Raw genomic sequence first — 23,869 nt, forward strand, 5'->3', positions numbered from 1 at the left:
AAAATTTTATAATTTTCATATATGTTCAAAAATGACATTATCCGATTTCCATCCCACTAAGTCATTGTAACGAAATTATACTTGTCCGGACCCGTTTATACATGGAAACTACCAACAAATATTCAGCGTACTGGAGAGTAAACTAACCGGTCCGTCAACTGGTTATTTTCTAGCCCCACCTTATAAATCCTAAATCCTCCGATGTCCCACAATTTTAGCAATATTTGGATCTCCAGTCGGGTCAATGACTCAATAGATCGGATTAAGGCCGTAGCGAAAAGAAAAATCAGAGGGGGGAGGAAATCTAAATTTTCCCAACCCCACCAGCAAAATTTCCCAACTTTCGAAAAAATGAAAGCCAAGGGATTAGTTACTACTATAATATATTAATTTTCTTACTTAGCTATCCAAAGATTGGCTGAATGGGTATGCCCGTTAGGGTATGCACAAACAAAAAAAAATTTGGTAATTATAAAAATAATAATGGGAATTATTCTACTTTGGACCAAGGTCCTTGTTCTTCCACCATATCTACCATGTATAGGAATATTGAATACAAATGAAAGGAAACAACACTTAAATAATATTGTGCTTATTGTTTTCTACTATTATTTTTTCTATCTTCATAACCTGAAATTTCCCAACTTTTCCAAGTCGAAAAAACAGCGAAAAGTTGAGAATTTTGTAAAATTGTCACTTCAAAGTTTGTGGACTGTTCAGGACTGCTCTCTTACTTGGCAGAAATTGAAGTTTTCAAACAACTCAGAATTTCAAAGTATGGGATCTTCAAGTTATGCATGTTGGGAAATCCCAAACTTCTCCTGGTTCTTTCCCTTTTCTTATCACCTATCCCTTTCTTTTCTCTCATTTTTATTTTTTAAATTTTTTTCACTTATTTTTTCCTATCTTCACGGCCCAAAATTTACCAACTTTTTCCCAATTTTTTCCCAAGTCGAAAAAAACAGGGGGAGGCTCCCCCCATCCCCCCATGGCGGCGGCCCTGGATCGGATGTATAATTTGAGATTCATGGAGTATTTGAAGTTGCTGAAAATGCCTTTGTTTCCATCAACATATTGGCAACATTTTTAATTAGGCGAGATATAAAAACAAATTTCAAAAATCTTATATATTGAAAAAATGTACAAAACGAAAATCACAATGTTATTGTCAAGTCATTTTGAAAATGAAATTCAAAAAAAATTCACAGATTAAAAGCTATTATTCTTATGGTACCATACCATGAAAAGTTCAGTCAATTTAAAATTCACATGCAATCACATTCGTTCCCTATCAAAACCTAAACCTAATAAGTATTTGACTCTTAAATTAATATAATAGTACCTTTGGCTGGACATGAAGGATTGCATAATTTCGTCCCAAACCCCCCCAACAAATGGACTAATCTAATCACTTGAAAATATTGCAATGGCCAGAGCATTGAGAAGAAATATGCACGTTTCCTTCGAAACTACCTATTATCACCCTTAACGATATCACTGAAACTAAAACGTTTCGTATAAAGCCCTGCCTCGTGTACAGGATAGTCAAAAACATCCAACACGTTTAATACTTTAGACACTCCCCCGTATGTTGGAATCGGTTTTAGTCATAGATGGGTTCCTCGAAACCACAGTTCTCACGTTTGCACGTGAACGTCTCGTAGGGGGGTATTTGGGCCCCGTGGAGTCTCGAAAGTTGTGATCTATTCTCAAAAAAATTGTTGACGCCTCTAGGAATGGCAGCATACTGAAGTGGAAAATTTCCTCGTAAGTTTCTTTCCAAATCTAGTAAGTTTCGCTTTTGGTACATCACCCGAGTCTTTCCGTTTTCGTCAGGATTGGAGCGGTGACGGTTGAATAAGTCCTGAAAAATATTTGTTGTGAAAGTTTTTTGATATCAGAAAAATATAATCTCAGATCTTTGGAAAATCAATTAACTAGCGTTCAGCTTATTTTCAAAAAGGGCAAAAAATCTTTCAAATAACTATAAACTAGTCGCTTTGCTATCAGTAACATCAAAAATCATGGCTCGCAAGGCTTCAACATCTTGAGCGATCTTCAATAAGGCTTTCGGAAACAAAGATCAACAGACGACCTTCTATCGTATATCACCCACATTTGGAATAACGCAATCAAAAAACATAGAGTCCAGAGCTGGTGCTCTTGATATTTCTAAGGCCTTTGACCGTGTGTGGCATGAGGGTATATCAACGACTTATTGAAAAAAAGAAGAATCCAATATATTGCTTTGCCAACGACAGCACACTTGTCGCATTATTTCATTTGGATTCCAGAACATCGGCTGCGGATCCACATTTTCACCGGCAGATGGAGGTTGCATATCTTAATGGGGATCTATGAGTTATTTCGAATTAGGGTGGAACTAACCACGTTCTATTCAATAACACAAAAACCCTGGCATCGGTTTTCTCCAAATAAATAAATGTTTTCGAACCTGATATAATAATTCCGCTTTCTGCTTCGATAAGTTTGTTGAGGATTCAAATGAATACCAATATGTCTTGGCACAATCATGTCGCTGTAATAGCAAAGGCTGCATCTCAAAATCTTGGAAAACAGTTCCGAGCCAGAAAACTGTACACACCTTAGCAACTTTTGATGCTTTATGAAGCTCAGATCAGACCTTCATTAAAGTATTTTTCTCAGGTATGGTGATCCGGACCTAAGCATACCGTGGAGCTACTTGATATCATCCAGAAAAGAGGCATCTGCCTGATTAGAGACGCGAACATCACTTACAACCTTGATAATCCGAAACATCGAAGAAAGGTTAGGGATTCGACTTTCTTCCGTAGATACTTACACGGGAAGTGTTCAAGTGACTTGACACATTCAACTTCACCAAGAGCGTTACATATCAGAAATACGCGACGGACTGTGGCTGCTCAGAGGGTCGATATCTAAGTGCCGATAAAACATAATTCTTTATGTATAACCAAACAAAAAATCTGAAGAAGTAAGGTCTGGAGATTATGCTAGCTAAGCAATTGACTCATTGTTCAATCCATTTTGTTAGGAATATTGCATATTGAAGTTTTCCCACTATCACTGTATTATGGGGATTAGCACCGTTTTGTTGACTTGTGAGGCACGAGTTTATTTGTAGCAAAGTACCTGTAAAGTAAATACGTATACTTAACGTCATGTCTAGTGAAAACAAATTACATTTTCGCATCACCTTTTCTTGGTTTGCAACTGTCGCATCAAATAATTCTTAGGTACGTACCGTATCTTTGACTGCCTAAGGCTTTGTTTCGTATAAAATGATAGAAATCCAAAATGTACAAACCTATTCAATGGGGAATATTGTCTCACTTGAACGGATCAATAAACAAATCATTTAATATACTGATTAAACGGAAATATTTCATGGAGCAGAAACCTGGCGTGCTTGAAAAAAAATCTGACATTTTAAGTACTTTATGTCTTGATACAAACAAATGTGGGAATCTTTCAAAGAAAGGAAGTAGTCAATTTTAAAATAAGTAACTCTATACATGGATGTGTAGATCACGAAAAGAAGTAACTTTCAGACACAAACTGGAAGAAAGTCCTCCCTTTACGTCGTCGAGTTTATACAGCTCCTTCCGAGTCCACTTCACTACTCCAAACGAGTAGAGTAAGATTGGAACGGCCAGCATATTTGTTGCAGCAACTTTGTTCTTCCCCGACAGTTCCGATGACCAGATCTGTCGAAGTTTGTGCTGATACTTACCGCGGAGAGAGTTCTTCACTGCTCTTACCTATGGAGTGCCACAGTTATACCCTCGAGTATTTCTGAACGCAACGGATAATGGCAATAGTGAGATGCAGAACAGAAGAGGACCGAGGAACTAGCCCTGAAATACACCCCTTCTGAAAGTGACCCACCCATTATTATTATTATTGAATTTATCTCCACTGTCAGTGAAGATTTTATTGATGTCGCAACTTATGAAACTCTAAAAAACAATACGATATAAAAGTAAAGAATGCTAAGAGAGTAGTCTATCATAATATGATCCTAAGTTCGGAAAACAAGTTCAAGACTTGTTGGCAGATTGTGAATTATAAACGAAATAATATTAACAAATAGTGATCATATAATTTTTACTTCAGCCCAACTGATGAAGCAGACGTGTAGTGAAACATGTCTTGAATGAAGTTCTATTCTATAATTATTATGATGGGTAGTGTTATTAGTTTTCATCAAGTAACGAGTCAGTGTATCTATCTTCTATCTACACTAATACATGCCAAAGTCACTCACCTAACACTCACTCATTCCTCTCTCTATCTCGATACTGGTAAGTCCTAGGAAGCTAAAATTTGGTATATAGGTGCTTCTTAGGTCTTAGATGCGCACTAAGAAATTATTTTCAAATATTCCAACAGGGAAGCCCCCGGGAGGGGGTAAAAGGAACGCATTTACATATGAAAATTACCTTTTCATCACTGTTTCTCCGTACCGCTATATTTTCGGAGGTTGAAGTTTTGTATGTAGGTTCGTTTTATGTTGTAGAAGATGTGGATTTAGGAAGGATTTTTGAATATTCCAATAAAATAAAGTTACCTTTTCATCACTTTAAATTTCCGGTGGGTGAATTTATATTTAGTATCGGCATTGCACCCGTGCGGAGCCGGAGTGGGTAGCTAGTTAACTTATAGAGGAAATTTCATCCGCATATTTCAATACTTTTTTGACACAACTGCCGAAGAAATATTTAAAACATGTCAGTTTATCTATATGACGACAATATTTCTAATTATAGACATTTTCCCAAAAATTATTTTTATCTTTCTCCTGTAACAGTAATTTGAGTACAATAGTATAATATGCAACGATCATGTAATGATGGTTATTAGGACATGAGCATTAACCGGGATACGAAACGAGCCGAAGGCGAGTTTTGTGTGGTATATGCGAGTGTATTAATAACCATTACATGAGAGTTGCATACGCTATTTTTTCTAAACCCGATAAATAATGAAAAACTATAAATATTATATTTGTATTGAACACATTTACAGTAATTAACTCATATTTAAAAAAAAAAACACAAACTTAATGGTATTATCATGGATATATGAAAACTATAAAGATTCTAATTATATTTATATTGAATATAACAACTGTAATTGATCTGATCTTTTAAAAATATTGATTTATGGGGCCAATATAAAATAAACCTGACATGATATTGGAATAATTTACTATATTAATAACTAATTATTTTCAGCGGTGTGTTTCCACATATTTTTGAATTTTTCAAAGTTTTTACTGTTAAAAAAGTTATTCTTCCTTCATAACAAAAATTTCATTGTGGACAAAATGGTGAAAATTATATTAAGATTGGGATTTGACAAAAATTTGGCAATATAGTTTTCGTAAAAGCATTCCACTCAAGTCATTTTCAGAGTAGTGAATATTCTAGTCGAAGATTTTGAGTGCGGAGAGCAAACTGCCGACAGACACACTGTGATCTGTCTAAGGTCTAAAGCCTTCGACCGTGTTTCACATAAAATTCTTTCAGAAAAGTTGAGCTGTAACGTGATTAGAGAAACCAGTCATAATCAAGTGGGAGTTTCCAAGGTGTTATGATCAGTAATACAAATTCAATTTCAGAAGAATCAAATACGGGGTATCCAAATGATCTCTGCGGATTACCAACAAAACGCCAAAAATGATTTTTTTTCGAATGTTTCAGTGCGCAATGTAATGATAGTGTGAAATTATTGGGATTGACAATAGACGCTATATTAAAACGTAGATTGTCTAATATAATATTTATTCTTCGCCAGCGACAAAAAATAACTGATATAGAGATTTTGAGAGTAGGCTATTTTTTCTTATTTTATTCATTGATAAACTATGGTGTCTAACACTGAAGTAGCTTCTCTAGTGCCTTGAAACAATGTCGACAACAAAAAAAGCTGAATTTGTCATGAAGATTTCAAATATTTCGTTAAACAATCGGATATTCATAATTATATTACCACGCAAGCCGATACATTTGGAACAAAACGGCGTCGATTATCGGTTTGTGATGAAACTGGCCGATACTTTATGAAAACGTATTAAAAAAACAGACTTCAATGTGAAATTTCCACTTGGAAGTTTACAAAACCACGACACGTGTTTCGCGTCACAATACTCAATTGTGACGCCCTAAGATGCTATTGTATAGCGAAACACGTGTCGCGGTTTTGAAAACTTTCAAATGGAAATCTCACATCAAAGTGTATTTTTTGAATAGATTATCGGTTTCACAAAAAACCTATCAATCTAGGTCTATACAAGGCTCTCCTTGCTACTGTCAAACACTCAAACATGCATGAATTCCGTGAAACAATGAAACATTTTTTAACGCGGATTTGTTTCGATCCAGTGAATGAGTACTTGAAATATATAACAATTGGAATATGCGAGTTTATGTGGGGCATGTTACCCAAAGTTCACTCAATTTCACTAACGGAACCTTCGATGCGCCGGTTATTTCGTCGTAGAAAGCCTTGTGACGGCAATGAGGGGCTTTGCTGTGATGGACGTGCTTTCTCTAGTTACTTTTGGACCTTTTATGGATCATGAAGTTTCTAAAGAATCCGACTCTGAAAATATGGGGGAGATGGACGTCGACTGTCCTCAAGAGTTCACGAACTTAGAACTCTTGTTAAAAACCTAAAAGATTAAGAGGTGCAGCAAGAAAGCACTTATTGCCTTCTCTAAATCAGCCTACAGCAAAGTTTTGAGCAGCAGAAGAAGAATCTGCATCAGGAGAGTAAACAAACTCCTCCTGATCAGGTCAGTAAACGCTTACGCTCTAACGATGATTCATGTCACGCATGTCAATGAGATGCTTCCCCATTATTTATGCAGTTTATTTAGTGCACCCATCAGCAAAAAGATTATTTCCGTTAACTTGTAGCTATTCTATGCATGAATTTGGAATGCTCTAGAATCGTAACTGCTTTAGAATCCGCTACGGCAGCTATAATGGCATACTGAAGAAATTACAGTTGATTTGTCGATATCCAGGTTGATGGATGTTCAAGGAGCAACATTCTCCTGCATATACTGTAAGTCATGTATTCCTTACGATTTTGCTTCAACTGCTCAATGATTTTAAGCAAGGCAGAGTCATGAGCTATTTAGGCCTTGAGGAGGCGACTACGTCGCTTTCTGGCTGATCCACCAAAGTTTGTTAATAGGATCAGGATCATTTCTTCCGTAAATCCTGGATTGTGAAGTGCCAAAATCTTGGGTACGTGATTATATAAGAAACAAGAAGAGTGAAAAATATATCCCGAAACACACAGAAGAATGTTTATGAAGATATACTTCTATTAAGAGTTCACTTGATTAATTTAGAGCTATAAAACGAATAATTGAGCTGCAGGCAATACGAATGTGAGGCACCCAATAAGCCTAGAAGGTTACAGTATTTTCCAGACTCTTGAAAGAAATGGAATAACAAAAAAAATAAAATTGGAATATGATGTTCTACTAATGATATCATACATATCGTTTCATTGTTCTTATGGTTCTTGCATCCTATTAGAAGTAAAAAATGCTGCTAGTTTGTCAATTCAAACGATAATTTCCAATAACAACTGGGTTATCAGTGGTGGTCATATCATTAGTCTTCATAATAGAGGAGATTGCGTTAAATTATTATAAATGAAATAAATTCTACTCACTGGAATTGGGAATTCATCATCCGATAGCATCCTCACAAAGTTCCTCACGTTCCTCATATTCCTGCCCGGTGAAGGAGCCATTTCGAGAGTCTGCGAGGACGAAGCTCTGGAACCAGAAGACGACTCGGGAGGAGAACCAATCACAGAGGAAGCCGATGATGAGGGTTCATCGAGAACCACAGTGGATGAGGAACTCGAAGAGGAAGCAGCGCTGGCAGATCTCGGGCTCTTCAGCAGAACCGATCCTTGATTGAAGACGCTCTGAAGATGGTCTGGGAAATGGTTCCGCGGCATGCCCGACAGAACCATTGCGGCTGGAAGGGCCATACTGGCTGACTCCTCGGAACTGAAAGGATTATCATTTTATTAAAAAAGCGGAACGTATTCCTATAGGAGCCTTCATGAATATTTCCAGAGCCTTTAACTTTCACACACAAGTAGAGATTTGGAATACTAAGTTTTGCTGTCTGAATTATCAACACATTTGTGAGATTTTGAATTTTAATTTTCTTGGAACTGATTGTCATTTCATCATCACGAATTCTATAGAAAATAATGTATGTTGGAAAGGAGGATCATTCAATTCTATCCATTCTGTCTATTGAAAAGTATATTCTTTTCACCTTGATTTGCCTCTCTATCAACAAATGATTAAAATTATTGAATTGATCTTCTCATTTGAAAACTATGTTTTATTTATTCTTCTGGAGAAAATCAGTTTATTATTCTTCTGGAGATAATTAGAGTTCATTATTACAAATGAATTTCTTTACATAATTTGTTGTCACCGATTACAACAAGGCGGGTTGGTTGTTCTTGTTCATCTTTCACTGCTTGAACCACTGTGCATGCTGTTTTTGGCGAGTGCATTGGCTTGGGATGTGGAGGTTGCCTGCTTCCACGTAGCCCCGCTGGATACGGGAATGACAGAATCACTTGTGGTTCTGTTATTCCCTAACTGAATGGCATCCCATCGATGGCTTAATCCTAAGGTGTGTGTTTTCGTGCCGAGAGGATGAATGATACTGAGCCTACTATCAGCTGTCTCTACGGAACCTTCGAGATACCGGGCGCCCTCTCGTCGTAGCATCGCCTTGTCACGGTAATGCGGGGCTCTGCCGTGATTGACCTTATTTCCGTATCTACTCATGGGAGTTTTATGGATAGAGTAAACTCAAAAGTTCTTTCTGACGCTGAGTCTACAGAGGAGATGGATGTTGAGCTTACGACTCCAACTGACCTCCCTGTAAATTTAGTTCAGGAGCGAGAGCTTCTCAACTCCCCAAATCCTGTTGGGGAGTTGAGAGTTGTTCAATAACTGAACCTAAAAAAAAGGGTTTGGTGGTGCAGTCAGGAAATGACTGAGTCGTCTTCTCAAGAGCGGGGTACCTTATAAAACCGTCTTGCGCCAAATTCTTGAACGGCGTACGCAGAATCTGTCTTAGGTGGAAGAACAATCCCCCCATGAGAAGGTTAGCAAGCGTTTGCGCTCAAGTGATGATTCACCAAAACCAGAGGCGAAAAAGCTCTGTACGGCTGAATCTAAAGCATCGTCAGGTGTAGCTGACGTGCAAAAACCCTCATATGGAAGGGTTGTCGCGGGTATCAAGGTGGGAATCTTACACCTTTGCTCTCCGACTTCCTCATTAACGATGAAACAGCAGAGCATATACTTTGTGCCTGCCCCGCTAGGTACCGAATCAGGTTTTTAGAGTTCGGTAGAGCCGTACTCTTACCATCTGACCTGAAAGACCACTCACCATACAAACTAATCGTCTTCGTTAAGAAGCTGGGTTTACTTTGTGTGAATAGGTGTGAGGGTTGCGGTGGAGTGTCGAAGAGACCTACTCACTTTGGACCTAACCTAACCTAACATCATTATTGGTTTTAAAACTGCGTGCAAATCTTTCTTGGTTTAGAAACGTGCGATAGTTTTGGTAGGTTGCCAAAAAACTAAATAATTTCTTGGAGTTAGATAGATCTTATGGTTGTTTATGTAGTTTGTAGCAATAAAAATATAAAGAACCAATTTTCCAAAAAGACATGTGTTATCGTTCGTAACGGCTCTATCAATAAAAATTAGCAACGATTATGGAATCATTTCAAACCTATACATTTGTATAGGTTTGACAGCTTCAATGGAACGTATCAAAGGATATTTTCGGAGAGAAACTTAAAATAATATTCAGGGGAAGTTATGGGAAGTTGAAATAATATTATTTGATGTGAAAAATCTATTTTTTAGCATTCCATTTATTGATACAAAAAAATGTAAATTTTTCCAATATTATTCGACATTTTGCTGAACATCTGGCAACATTAGGTATGTAGAATTCTTTAGTCACTTAACAATACGAAAAAAAACTTCGAGATTTTTTAGACAAGAATATTTCTTAACGTAATGACAAAATCATCTTTTCTGTATATTTTTTTAATTTCTTGATTTTCGTTAAATGATACTACTTTCGTTACTGCTAGCGTACCGCCCCGGCTCCACACGGGTGTAATGTTGATACTAAATATACATATAAACGCGTGCGATCGCTGCTAATCATAAAGTGCTATAGGGCGAAGTGCAGCCTTCGACGCGCTATTTGTAGGCACGGGCCGCCGGCCCCCGGCCGGTACCGCCGCAACCGCTATGTACCTGCATTTCAAATTTGTTATATCTTCGAAAAATATTCATTTGAATTGCATGCTGTAAAGTGCCATATTGATCTATATTAAATGCACAATATATTTAAGGTACTTAATTGAATAAGGAGTAATGCTGTATTGCTTGAAATCGCTTCGTAAAATAGTAAAGGATGAAAAATGGTTATTGTGGGTTATCCCTAAGAGATAGACATATACCATCGATGACTTTTGTGTAGACCTTTTTAAGGTGTGGAATACTGTAGTACATTATTTTGATCAGCCAGTCTTTGCAATGTAAGCGCAAAAAAATTTGTTTATTTACGACATCACTTGAGAAACCTCTAAAATTGTCAGTATTTCTCTACTATATTATGCATGTTATATACATGTAAACCTTCTTCTTGTATCACTCTATCTATTGAAACAACGCGCATCAAAATCCGTTGGTTAGTTTTAAAGATGTAAACATACATAGGGACAGACAGCGGGAAGCGACTTTGTTTTATACTATGTAGTGCAACACCTAATATTTTTAATTAAATATAAACCGTAAATAATTGACAAAAGTAAATTACTTATGATCGTATTTTATGTAAAACACAACTTTAAAAAAATTGTCTTTTGAAATCTGTTTTTCCGTTAACCAGCGATACACATGTAAGTGTAACTGAGACTTCGACATATAACTGTCGTTCTCGCAGTCAACGCATATCACTGATGGTGTCTGTCGCAGTAGGAGACGAAACGTTTGATACTTCAGGTTCCATTAGACCTCGGCCCAACAGCCAGATTTTATTTTGTTCAATCATCAGTATCAAGTCCTAATTATTATTATAATTTTTGATGAAGATTTCACATTTTCTTTTTGTTAAAGCTCCAATATTTTAATTTCCTAAATTTTCCATTTTATACATCTATTCAAATATTATCTGTTTTTACTATTATATTTTGTAAATGATTTCAAACAAAATCAATCACATGATGCTTTTTCCATATCAATAACATTATTCTACTTTACTTGTCATATGAAATGTATGTCGTGATTTCAAATTCATTTTCAAACTTCAACAAAAACGGTTCCATGTACTTTGTTTCCATACCAGAAACTTGTTTACGCATTCATTTGCAATTTTTAAAGAACACATTTTATAATAATAAAGAACCACATTTCTTTTAGGCGCGAAATGAGCGAATGCCATTACGTTCACAGAAATTAAAGAATGTTCAATTAAAGTAAGATTATCTCAGTTAAAGTCTATATAAATATATATAGTAAGTATTCTTTAACTGTAAAATGTATATCGTCAATTCAACAGGTAACAGAATCCAATGTTGCAATTGACAGTTTCCTAGAACATAACCTATAAGTAGGTATACGATTCATCACAATACCGCTCAAAAGGACGCCATTTTCTAGAGAGGCCCCCAAGAGGATTTGTTTGACAATCTAGTGATTTCTTGTTTATTTATCTGAGTGATACACATAAAATCGTTTCATTGAATATATAAATACTAGGAATATACAGATAGTAATATTTTTTTAATACTGCTGCTGCCCAAATTTGTTGTAATTGAATATCTAATATTTTTTAGGTAATAATTGAAAACAGTTGAATTCAACAAATTAAAATGGCAGCCTCGATTCTTAGAAGTCAACTCTAAAACTTCAACAATTATTAACACACAACATATTTATATAGGTGCGAACAAACATAATTACTTTACCGCCAAATGCAGATGGGCATAAAAACAACTGAGGGAGCAAAATTACCAACCCTATTGAGGTTATATAATATAAAAAAAATACTTTGTCAAAATTTTCATCTCACCTGTGAATATTACACACACTTGATTCATATTCACTTGACATGTTTTGTTGTTGATCCGCGAGATGCTGTAGGTTGACAATAGAAATGGACATGGAGTCATTTGGCATTTGCAATGTACACTAAGGGTCGGTGGATGTGGATAGTTACAGATTCGAAGAAAGGTCAGGTAGGGCAAATTATCTCTGACTGACCATTGGTGACTCAAAGAAATTCGAAGGGTAACGACCTTTAAGCTATTAGTTATCGTGAAAGATCAAACACTTTTTTTATTCAGTCTAAATACCTGATCGAAATCTATCAATTGAAAAATTCAAGTGTTCATCTATATCGGAATCAATTTTTAAATTTTTTTTAAAAGCTTCTTGAAGCATCCTGCAAGAAAGCTTCAGCATCCTGAATTTTCAAAATGCCTCAAAACAGAGAATTCAAAGATAATTATTATAAAGGGCGAGTTCAGTTTTTTCTGTTGAGCTGGTTTGTATTTTTCAAATTATCCATAATTAAATTTTTCAAGGTCCGAAACTTCTTAATTCTGGGGATTTCGAACTTCAACTTTGAAATTATTGAAGGATCTTTAATATTTATGATCCATCCCATTTTCAAAATGGAATAAAAAATACATGAGAAAAGAGAAGACGCGAAAAAGTGTCAAAAAATGCCAGAAAACATTTGTAAGTATTGTTTTTTCTTCCGAAGTTTAAAAAAAACAAAAAATTATTTAAATACCGGGCTAAAACAGAATTGTACATGCCGCCATTCATTGAGTCGTCTAAACCAATGCCCATGTGGACAGATGGAAAATGTTTTTCTGGGTTGAGAAGCTTGACATTTCTAATGATAAAACAATTCAAAACGTGTTCTGGTTTAGCAGGAAATGAACTCATGTCAATAATTTTGAGTTGAACCCTGTATTTTCTTGAAACTATTTGACATGCTGCAAAATTCTGTTTTCATCGATATTAACACAAGTGGCCATTTATATCAAAATAGCGGCAAAGGAGCCATTTCATCAAAACCCAGTATGGCGGCACTATGACGTCATCTATGGAGAAATTTTTAACCAACTTGCGGAAACAGCATAAGGGTGTTGCGGTTTGGTGTTGGGAAAAAACTCCAGTAATATTCGAAATACACTTATTAAAAAAAATAATCAAAAACTGAAATATCTCATGAAGCTACGTATTTTCAATTATTTCTATGAAATGTCACTTTTCCCTTTTTTATTTATCTCGAAAATCTTAGCAGTAACCGCTATTGCTTAAACTTTAACTTAAAAGTGCAGCTCTTGTACTACAGAAAAATAAATGTCAAAGAAACTTGGCGGTTCATTTTTCTGTGCCAGTGAAAAACTAGTAAGTATATATGTAGTTATTAATTGTCAATGTAATCAGCTTTGAAACTTTCACTTTCACAAATTTTCACATGAGTCCTATATGCACTTTCGAAAAATAGAAAAAAAAGGAATGGCATAATTTTCATGAATATTTTCTTACCCGAATTCTGCACTATCACTGCTATTACTTGATTTTTTCGACATTTTGAACTAATAGAGTATTATCAAATGAACACTGAGCTTGGTTAATGCCGTTTCAGGAGGTCTCAGGTATCAACTGAGTTATTGTTTAACAGGAACAACTGATAATTTCCAAAATAAAAGGTTGAATGAATAATGAAGTACATATTGCCAACAACGGGAAGATTATATTTGTTTCCCAGAGCCCCGAACCCTTTTAATTATTCTTTGAATTCTTCTGACAAGACTAAAAATAATAACTGTAAGAGCGTAACATCATTTTAATAATTTTCTTCCCTATTTTTCCAATCAATTCTTTTATTTACTAAATTTCTAGTAAAAAAATCGGTATTCCTTTTTCATTAATAGCTATATAAATCTGCAATCATTTTTGATAGTTTTAGATAGTTAGGAAACATTATTTCTATAGAATTGAGGTGAAATACACAACCGGAAAAAAAATGAAAAAATTATTGATGGTCCAAGAGATTGGCAAATTTTTTAAAATATAAAATGTGATACCAAAATCCTGTAGAATTTGGTCAGGTTTGTGACTTTTTTCATTTAAAACATTGTAAAATTGTAGACTTGTATAATTGAGAGTTTCTTTTGGAAATGGTGCATTTTGACTAGTTGAAAGGTTGTGAACGTAAATTATTTTTATTACTATGAATACAAAAAAAAAGTTAAAGAAGGAACATTCAGGAGAATGTTATTTTTTATTTTGCAGAGATTCAAAACACTAAATGAATTTTAATTATCTGAATGAGATGAAATCCTATTGTTGAAAAGCTGGCCAGATTATTTGTTGACATATTGTAGCTAATGATTTAATCCGCTGATGTTGTAGCATAATTTATAGCCAAGCGATTTTTATGACATCAATAAAAAAGTAGTTGCATAAAAACTTTTAAATATTCAGGGTAACCAGTGATGTATAGTTCAAGTAAAAGATATAGTGCCTCCTACCTTCCAGCAGTTCCCCTTTAATAACACACCCAACGGCGGTGCTCATCGCTACATTCTTTTGGTCACCGTAACATGACTTCAAATTTAATTTTATGACTCTTCAGCCAATCATAAAACTCGGTTAGTAAAAATTATCCAATACGAACCGCAAATTCTTCAGTCCACATGGACTAATTCGTTGCGGCATAATTCCTTTGTATTGGTTTTTTTGGCCTTTGACTTCGCCGACACCTTTAAGATTACTATATCAGTTACTTCGACTATACCTACAACAAAATTGCCTCAAGGTATAGAAAAATAACCCATACTATTTTTTTATGGTGGATGAGTGGGACACAAATCGTTCAGCTAGTATATTTGCTTTTTCTATGGATGTTGTTGCAATTGAACCAATGCAATTTGATGATTTATGTGGATGCATATACAACTGTAACATAGCTTGTAAGAAAGTTATCTCCTGATGATGCTAATTAAGTTATCGAAACGCGAGCCGACAGACATCATTTTTGTTCTTGTTTTCAATAGACTCATTTTCCGCCAGACGTTCAAAATTTCATTTAGCAAAACCAAATTTACAATTATAAAATTCTCTGCCGATTCATCTCGTATTTTTAAGAGATGCTGAACATACCACACCGTACAATATAGTTGTTACGGTTATATATAAAATATATAGGTAATAACGGGGTTACTTATGCTGAAAATTTCTGTTTTGTTGACTTCTTTTGAGCGGTGTGTTAAAAATATATTCCCCAGTTTCGAAAACTGTCTTGTACTTAATGTCAACAATTATTGATCGTATATACATCGAAGAGATGCAAATACATGCGCCAGCCGCATCCATCGTACTGCCCTGATTTGGTACCTTATGATTTTCGACAACCAAAGAACGGTTGGGGCTTTCAAAATGAATAATGTGTATATACTTTTATAGGGGTGAAACAGAACAGAAAAAAATTATAATTATATAAGTAAGTTATCATCTTCCAGTCAGTAATCTCATGACTTTCTTTAATTGAAAATATGGGCTTCTAAATATTTCATAGCCGATATTCTCGTTACCGATTTCGAATGAAGATAAAGAAGAGTTGTATAAATATTTTTGACCTTTCTAGAATCCACAGTAGTTAAGAAAGATAATTAGTTTCGATAATACATTCAAAACAAATCGAATTATCTACCTTTCGATTGCAACTTTACAAAATATTTACGATTTATTTTAAACAATTGAACGGGTGGAATGCATTCGAGAACAAACCATGGAAGTTTTCATTTGTTTTCCATTGAAGACAAGAATCTTCGACTGCATTAACCTTTCAAATTGTATTCTTATGCTTGGAAAACCTTGACGTAATATAAATATAATTTTGTGTTGATAATGATTCTTATCGACCAAAGTAAAATAAAGAAAACAATATCTCTACTTATCTGTGTAATGCGAGGAAATATGCATTGTTTACAAAACAGCCTAATATATTACCTTTTGAAATAAAACGGTTTCACCACACTTCACAAACTCCCGGTCATGTGTTTTTTTGTTGCAAGAAACGTTGGACACCTCGCAACAAAAAACACTTTTGAATCGACTCTGTTACATTTGAGGAACTCGAGAATACTGGACTACCTTTTGTGAATCCCAAAAAGTAGTGCTAAAATTATCAATTTGATGTAACTGATGTTTTGGGTATCTAAAATTGATAAGATATCTGTTTCAAATCCATCTTTTTTTAAAAAAAACATCAAATCGAATCATCAGCGACATCTCGTTTCCAACGGTATAAGTATAATATATCTGCTTCAGTTTACATTTTTTTCTAAAATGTTATATTCTATCTGTAACTTTTGAAATTACTCTGGTACGCAGACTTTCAGTAAATTATAATTGAAAACAAAATGATATTTCCAAGTACATTCGTATGATCAACGATTCGATATTAAGACTTGTCGGCCCTCTATGTATCGGTAAAAACATTACATTACGTGTAGACGGAGATATCTGTAACAGTCATGTGCTAGCTGTATTACTTTTTCACAAGATGTCACTTAGTTTACAAATTTTCAATTTCTTCTAGATTTCGAAAAAATAAAGATAAATTACAGGGCAATACAGAGGAAAAAGAATTCAGAGCGGTTTTTCTGACATTCTACTTCCACAATACTAGTAAAGCTAGAAAAAAAAACTTGGGCGTTTCGGAACGCTCGACAGAAGTGATAACCTAAACTAATCTATTTAATATCGAAATTGTTTAACTTGAGAAAAAGTTAGGTTTTTACTCAAATTTTATGTATATCAATATGATAATGTAAGGAAAGGTTATTTAATAAAAATAAAAAAATTAAAAAGAATAACTGAAAGTTAAAATTATGTTGAGCAAAAAAACAATTAAACAAAAAAAAATGAAGATATTCCAAACCCAGTCACTTCAATTACAGTGAAGTAACTGGGTTTGGATTCTCTTTATTTTTGTTTAAATGTTTGGTCGTGATACTCAGACGGTTCAAACCGTTCTGAAGAGACTATGCCCAGTACTGATGATGGTGCAAGCACCCCGAAACCGATAGACCGGTTAGGTGTTATTGATGAAAAGCGATGTTAGTTCTACCACAGCATAGGTTGCTGTGGTTCTACATTATATGCTCACTATCAACAGTATATCGCACGATCGTATATTGAATACTGAATCACGGGAAGGCGAGAGAATTGTTTGTCCAAGACACAGCGGTAACCATTCATAATCTCAAAATTCAATTTAAAATTTCCAACACTTCTTTTCAATAATTACAGTATTTACTTCCAAGTAAGCACTGATGATGACGAAAGTCGAAAGTGCTTTGCAGTAAGATTTTACAATTATACACTTCTATACAAAATTCTTCGATTCATTCATAGATGAAAAGAGCAAATTTTTTTCACTTTTTTACATTTTTCGACAACTTTCTGGATAATCTATATTAAATAAAAGTTTGCAGAACTACATATTGGAACACCAACTGGAGTGTACAAAGTTATAAAAATTATTCATCTCCTGTTGACCATGATTGGTGAAAAATGCCACGAAAAAAGGATTTTCACAAAACAATATAGGTATATCGGAAATAAATATCTGTGCATAGAAAGATATATGTATGAAAACTTATAATAATGAGTTTTACAGACGTTCGCATATGTAATGTTCGATATATGGCACATTTTTCAAAATTATTTCTATATTCATACTCTTATTGGTTTCAACTTTTACAAACGCTTTCCATTTTATTATTACAATTCATGTCCACGTTAGTCAGAGCATCCAACCAAACTGAGTAATTTCTTTGGCTTTCAATATTTAAATTATCTACTTTAGGCGTGTTATCAAATTCAAATGAAGTCTTTGACATTGCAACGAAAATAATAAATCCTTGAAAAAATATTTTCTTCCCGTTAACTAACTGTCGACTCTAACGAAATAATTTATAATTTTTTCCGTCCATAAAACAGTTATTCACAAATATATGAATCAATTTCAGCAATTACACTATGAACTTTCCGTTTCTTTTGTTGTTTTTTCAGTACATCAGAATGTACATAATTTCATATGCAGGTACTTATTGCTCAATTGAAATCATAATTATTCAATGAAAAGAATTGAACATACAAACTATTCCTCTTATTGTTTGTATTTTTTGAATGATGTAGGTGCAGTACATGACAGGATTTTTCTAAGTGCATAATCATATAATTAATTGAAAATTGGATACTTAGTTATTTTAATTTCCATTTTATTTATATCTATTTTCTATAATATAGTCTTCTTGTCAACAAGAACCATTGTTTTCATGAAACATTAAACATATAGTATCATTAAAAAAAACAATTGTTTCTTCTTCTTTAGGGCTCGAAAAGGAGTTTTTTTTGTGTTGATAATATTACTATTTCAAAAACCAGCAGAAATATTAGATTCATATTAAAAAAAAAAAAATTAAATAAAAATAAAAAACATTGCAAACAACTAAAATTTCCGTGTTGTGTTGGTGTTGTCTCGGAAAATTTGGTTGTTTGCAATGTTTTTTATTTTTTTAAATATGTATCTAATATGTCTGATGGTTTTTAAAATAGTAATATTATGAACACGAAAAAACTTCTATTCGAGCCCTGAAGAAGAATTTAATTGAATTCGAAACGTCGGCAAGAAAACAGTTTTTTTTAAAGAAAAAATTGATCCTGCTACCCAACCAACCTATTTTCAGAAAAATTATTGGATCACAAAACTAGTTAACTAATTGAACATATAGTTGGAAACCAGAGCCAAAACACCACGCATTTATGATTCATCACCAGAAAGTGCTGTTTCGGCCCGCCATAGGTGCTCTTCATTGGTGCTAGGCTGAAGCATAACTACGTTGCTGGAGCCAACTGTCTTTAAAAAACAACTCAAAGTGTGGTCGATGACATCTCCTCTTACGAAGACGCCCTCTATAGGATCCACAGAGAACTCAACTCTCGAATATCAAAGTACTCAGTAGATCCATTAGATGACGTTTTCGTAAAAGTCGATGTTGTCGACCTTGCTTATTGAACATGTACAACTCCTACAATGGTTTTTATTTGAAATATGCTAGCTTCACAAAACGATTACAGTTGATATTTCAATTAACATTTACTCAATACTGATTTGATCTTGAGCAGACGATTTTCTATAGTATTATTTGTTCGTTTCTATTGCACGAAAATGCAATATCCACTGAATAGATTGGATGTCCAAAATAAGCCCTGTTGCTTGTAGGCATTAGTTCACTTTATCTCCTGAAGAAGCCAACTTGGTTGGTGAAACGCGCGTTGAGATGAGTGTTGCAGTTCTGGTGTTTAGGAATAGTGTTTTTTCTGGATTTATTTCATGCCTGAGATTCCAATTTTACCTTTTATATTGGATGAATTTTCGAACATTGGATAACTGATGTTTATTGTTGTTATTCACTAATCTGTTTAAATATCTTAAAATATGTTTTTCCGTTAATCAGTTGTCGCCCCCATACGAACGACAACTCTCAAAAGTTGAGAAACTTGTGCGAGCTAAGGACTAACGAGGTCTTACCTTTTAACGTGTGATTCCTAACACGGCTGCAGAATCATGTCAGCTTCAACCAGATAAATTCTCTCGAAAAACATCTGGTCGAGGCGGGAATCGAACCCACGGCCTTCCGACCGTGAGACGGACACACTACCACCGCGACCAATTTCATATACAAATAAATTCATTAAGAATTCAAATTGGTCATACGACCAATATTTCAACACTTAAAAGTCATAATATTTTCACATAATGCGGCAGTTGTATCGCCAACAGCATATGCAGGAATAACTTCTGTGAAGAATCCTGTACTGACACCTGTCGGATATAATTCAACGCCCTTCGTGGTATTAGCCAGGGGAGTAGTTGTTTTCTTATACATACAACGCCCTACACCTACAGTGTAGGGAGTTGAGACTGGCCTGAACGAATTGTTCTTTTAGATGATTTGATTTATAGCCAGTCTTCAAGTATACCCACTTCCTTATCGGGGTAAAAGTGGTTTTTGACCAATGTACTCACTGAACACATCTGCAGTCTGGTGAGGAAGTTGTGAACTAACATAAACAGAAAGGCATCAGCGTTGTTGAATAGTGTGTGATTTGTTAGCAAAATTTTAAAATTTTCCCAATTTGTAAGTATACTTACTTTGTTGTTAATTTAGTTTTTCATCATTATACTAATACGGTCAGTGTTGCCCGATCATAATTGTGTTTAACCGTAGATTTTGTGCCAGAAAAGTAGTAGATTGATACAAAAAACAGTAGAAAATATATTTCATAGATACATTCTACATGCATGGTAATGTTTTCTATTTACGAACATACAATAATCATTATGGAAAATAAATTGAGTTTCAAACAATAGAATAGAAGTTCAAGAAAAAAGCGGAACTACTACAAAAACAGTATACTTGGCAACATAGAACAAGGCGCTCCTCTCGTGCGATTTCTTCTTCAACTGTAGTGGATTGATTCGCAATATTCCGTAGTCTGATTACATCATGACTTCGTGTGGAAGTTCGATATTTCTGCTTACGGCAATGTAAATAACACTATGATGGATACTGCTGACTTTGCTTCTTTTTTGACATACAAATTATTCATGCGCCTTAGGTCATAATCTCATGACGCCTATCATGACATCTATCATAATCTAACAAACTGAAGTCAGGAATTTGTTTATTTTTTGATACTTTTTTGATATGTCAAATGTTTCAATAGTTATTTTGCTTTCTTGGGCGGAGACAAATAAAAAAAAATAAAAATGACGAAAATCGGTCTATCGGGTTATAACTAGTGTAACTGATACGATTCTGCGACCCTGTTTTGTACAGGCCGTTTTTTTTCAGCTGATCCTACTAGAATAATCTCATTTCAGATCGAGAATATCAGTGGTTGTTTCTGATATATTCGCCAAAAACTAGACTTGCCGAATTTCGTTTTTTGGCTCTAGCCCCTCCTTTTCGAATTATATAAAAAAAGGCGGTCGAACTTTCAATACTTTTTTCAAGTTCACTGGTGAACATTTTTCCTCAGGGCGGCCGCTTTCCCCCGTCTTCCCTATGCTAATCAGGGCTAAGCACGGGTCCTTGCGGAACACCATTCCAAACTCGAGACGTCCATCGCATCTCTCTAACCGTTCCACGCCATTCGTACGCCCGTAATCGCCTTTAAAAATCAATAACCGACAATCTTAATTCAAATTACACAAGCGGCTCCTTATACTCCTCGATCGGGAATTCAAAGTGGTCTGTAACGCAGGACCACAGCATCGCAAAGCAACTGCGTCCGCTTCGGATCTGGCGGCCGAGTGGGGATCAGGGGATAGCGAGAAGCGCCTCCCCCGAACGTGGGGGCGTTATTGATACATGTTACGCCTAAGAGACGGTAGCGTTGCCTGGCGGCCGAGCGGGTAACTAGCCGGAGAAAAACATCCGAGATGAAATTGAAAAAATTGCTCATTTCCTCTATTAGCGGCATATATCGTAGTGATCTGTGGGTTTCAGTGATCGCTTTTTGAGGAGGTTGGCGATAATGTGACAAGGATGGGAAAATTTTTCACTTTTGGAAGGAGAAACGCGTGTGGAAATGGTGACTTATTATCTAAGAGTGACAATTAACGCTTCATTCACCTTAACATGATGTGATCGAACATGTTTACAGATGTGTATTCTTTCATATTCAGATAATACAAGGTATTGAAAAATTTCAAATTTTGGTGGCAGCGGTGGGATAAATATGAAAATGAAACAACCGAAGAAGATTTAATAACGAAGGGTTTTCATTTGACAGAATAGGAACAGACACAAGTCCAAGAAAGCACTCACAAAAGATATCGTATATACTGATTGTAGGGTACTAGGGAAAAATAAAATATTTTTAAGAGGGGACGGTCATTCAAAACTACAAACTTTCAAAAGACAATTTTTTATTTTGATAAGTTTTCTACATTATGGAAAGTGTGCAGAAACTGTATCAATAATGATACGAATAAGGTTGATCTGAACCTTTCTGAAATTATATGAGTAATTAAAAAAACAGTGTTGATGAAATGTAAGGTAGATATGAAAAAAGATCTTACTGGAAGCCACAGGAAATTGTCGCTTCTGAATGTAATTCTCCGAAGACTTATATTTGTACAGAAAACTTGAAATAAAATATAAAGATGATTATTTTTTCTTGATTCAATAGAAATCTGCTAGGCAGATATACCTAATGAAGGATGGCAGAAATATCAATAACAATAAACTTATGGTACTTATTAGGGCCTGATTAGGTTCCTAGCTTTTTGATGAAAGATTGCATCTTCGTTTTTTTTTCAACATTTGAAGCATATCTTCATTTTGATTCCATCGCGCAGTAGATTTTCCGATTATTAGAAAATGGCACGCGACATAAAAATTGTATATACTTTTGGAGAAATATCAAATCTAAGTAATTTTTTCAGACTGTTTGAGATTATAATTTCCTTCAAAACTCATCAGAGAAAAAGCATGAATTTTTAGGTAAAAAAATTCTTATGCTTCTATTTTTTATTTCAGTATGTTTGTGGAACATTTTGAGGGGGAAGTCAAGTGGATGTGATAACTTGAAGGAATATTGATTTCAGAACTTCTCAGTGAATATGCCATAGAAATGTTTTTACAGTTCTTTAATTATGGTTTCATTTGTGTTTTGTGGGTCACAAGCATTTATAGTAATTATCAAAATTTAATATGTTTATTTTTTTTACATTTTCATTTCCTTGCACACTTTCTTGAAAATTCACATTTTGTTTTATTTTCGGTATCTGTCAGTTCTGTTCATTGATTTTATGATATCTTTGAGCAAACTGCAACATCCACTTTTGGTTATTAACTTTTGGAGACCAGTTTCAATGTCAAGGATTTTCTTGCAGAGATTATGCATACACATAAAAATATTCGATTGTGTTAAATGAAAACACTCAAATGAACTCAACTGAACATCATATCAACCACGTAGATAATAGAGAACATAAGACCAACAACGAATCCTTGCGGAAGTCCATTTTCTCTTGTTATATAGCCAGACAGCTTGTTTTGCTATTTAACTCTGAATATACTATTATTTATTTGAGGCACGATTTGAATACTTCACAATACTTTTGCAAATTGGTATTGTTGTCAACTCTATCCTGGAGAGAAAATTGTAGAGGACTATGAATATTAATATGGAAACGTAAAATACACAGCTTTTGCTCATTTTGTATTTCATAAAACATCAATAATCAAATTTTCGGACAAATTGATGAAACAATAATTTTCATTCTTTACCCAACACTCTCTTATTTCTTGGTGCGGTTTTATCGAAATCTGATAATTCTTACCAGAGTCGTAACTTTTTGATAGTTTTAGTCATCAAGTAGGTAGTAAGTAACACAAAGCATTCAAATGAAACTTTTAATTTTTCAAATAACTTTTTCGCAAAATTTGTGAAAACGTAAGTTTCGATAAAATTGTCAGAATCGTTCTTTAAAATGAATCTGATGAGACTTATGGCACTATCGTGCTCCAGCACTATCTTATGCTGGAGCACGAATGCTTTGGTTTTGGACTGTTATTCCAAAAAGTTGCCTTGCAGTGAAATATAGGAACCGAATATCTTTCGGTGATCGACGTCAGAGTGAGATCTTTGCAGCAAACCGCCTTGCGG

At 34.7% G+C, this 23,869-nt stretch overlaps 1 protein-coding gene across 1 annotated transcript; it reads right to left on the bottom strand.

Moving 5' to 3' along the window:
* Positions 1-1,112: 1,112 nt before the first annotated feature.
* On the bottom strand, positions 1,113-16,466 carry LOC111511436 (uncharacterized). The gene is made up of 3 exons (XM_023167453.2): positions 16,127-16,466; positions 7,699-8,044; positions 1,113-1,864 (listed from the first exon to the last, which is right to left on the bottom strand). The coding sequence occupies exons 2-3, from the start codon at positions 8,023-8,025 to the stop codon at positions 1,604-1,606; spliced, it is 588 nt and encodes a 195-aa protein (XP_023023221.2). The 5' UTR covers positions 8,026-8,044; positions 16,127-16,466; the 3' UTR covers positions 1,113-1,603.
* Positions 16,467-23,869: the final 7,403 nt, after the last annotated feature.

The sequence above is a fragment of the Leptinotarsa decemlineata genome, unplaced genomic scaffold (assembly GCF_025532065.1).
Source record: "Leptinotarsa decemlineata unplaced genomic scaffold, Ldec_3_MD MMD2_tig00026354_RagTag_RagTag, whole genome shotgun sequence".
Classification (NCBI taxonomy): Eukaryota; Metazoa; Arthropoda; class Insecta; order Coleoptera; family Chrysomelidae; genus Leptinotarsa; species Leptinotarsa decemlineata.

Coding starts and splice junctions, on each gene's coding strand:
- LOC111511436 (XM_023167453.2), bottom strand. CDS start 8,025: ATGGCCCTTCCAGCCGCAATGGTTCTGTCGGGCATGCCGCGGAACCAT. Junction 1,865..7,698: donor ATGATGAATTCCCAATTCCA/GTGAGTAGAATT, acceptor AATATTTTTCAG/GACTTATTCAACCGTCACCG.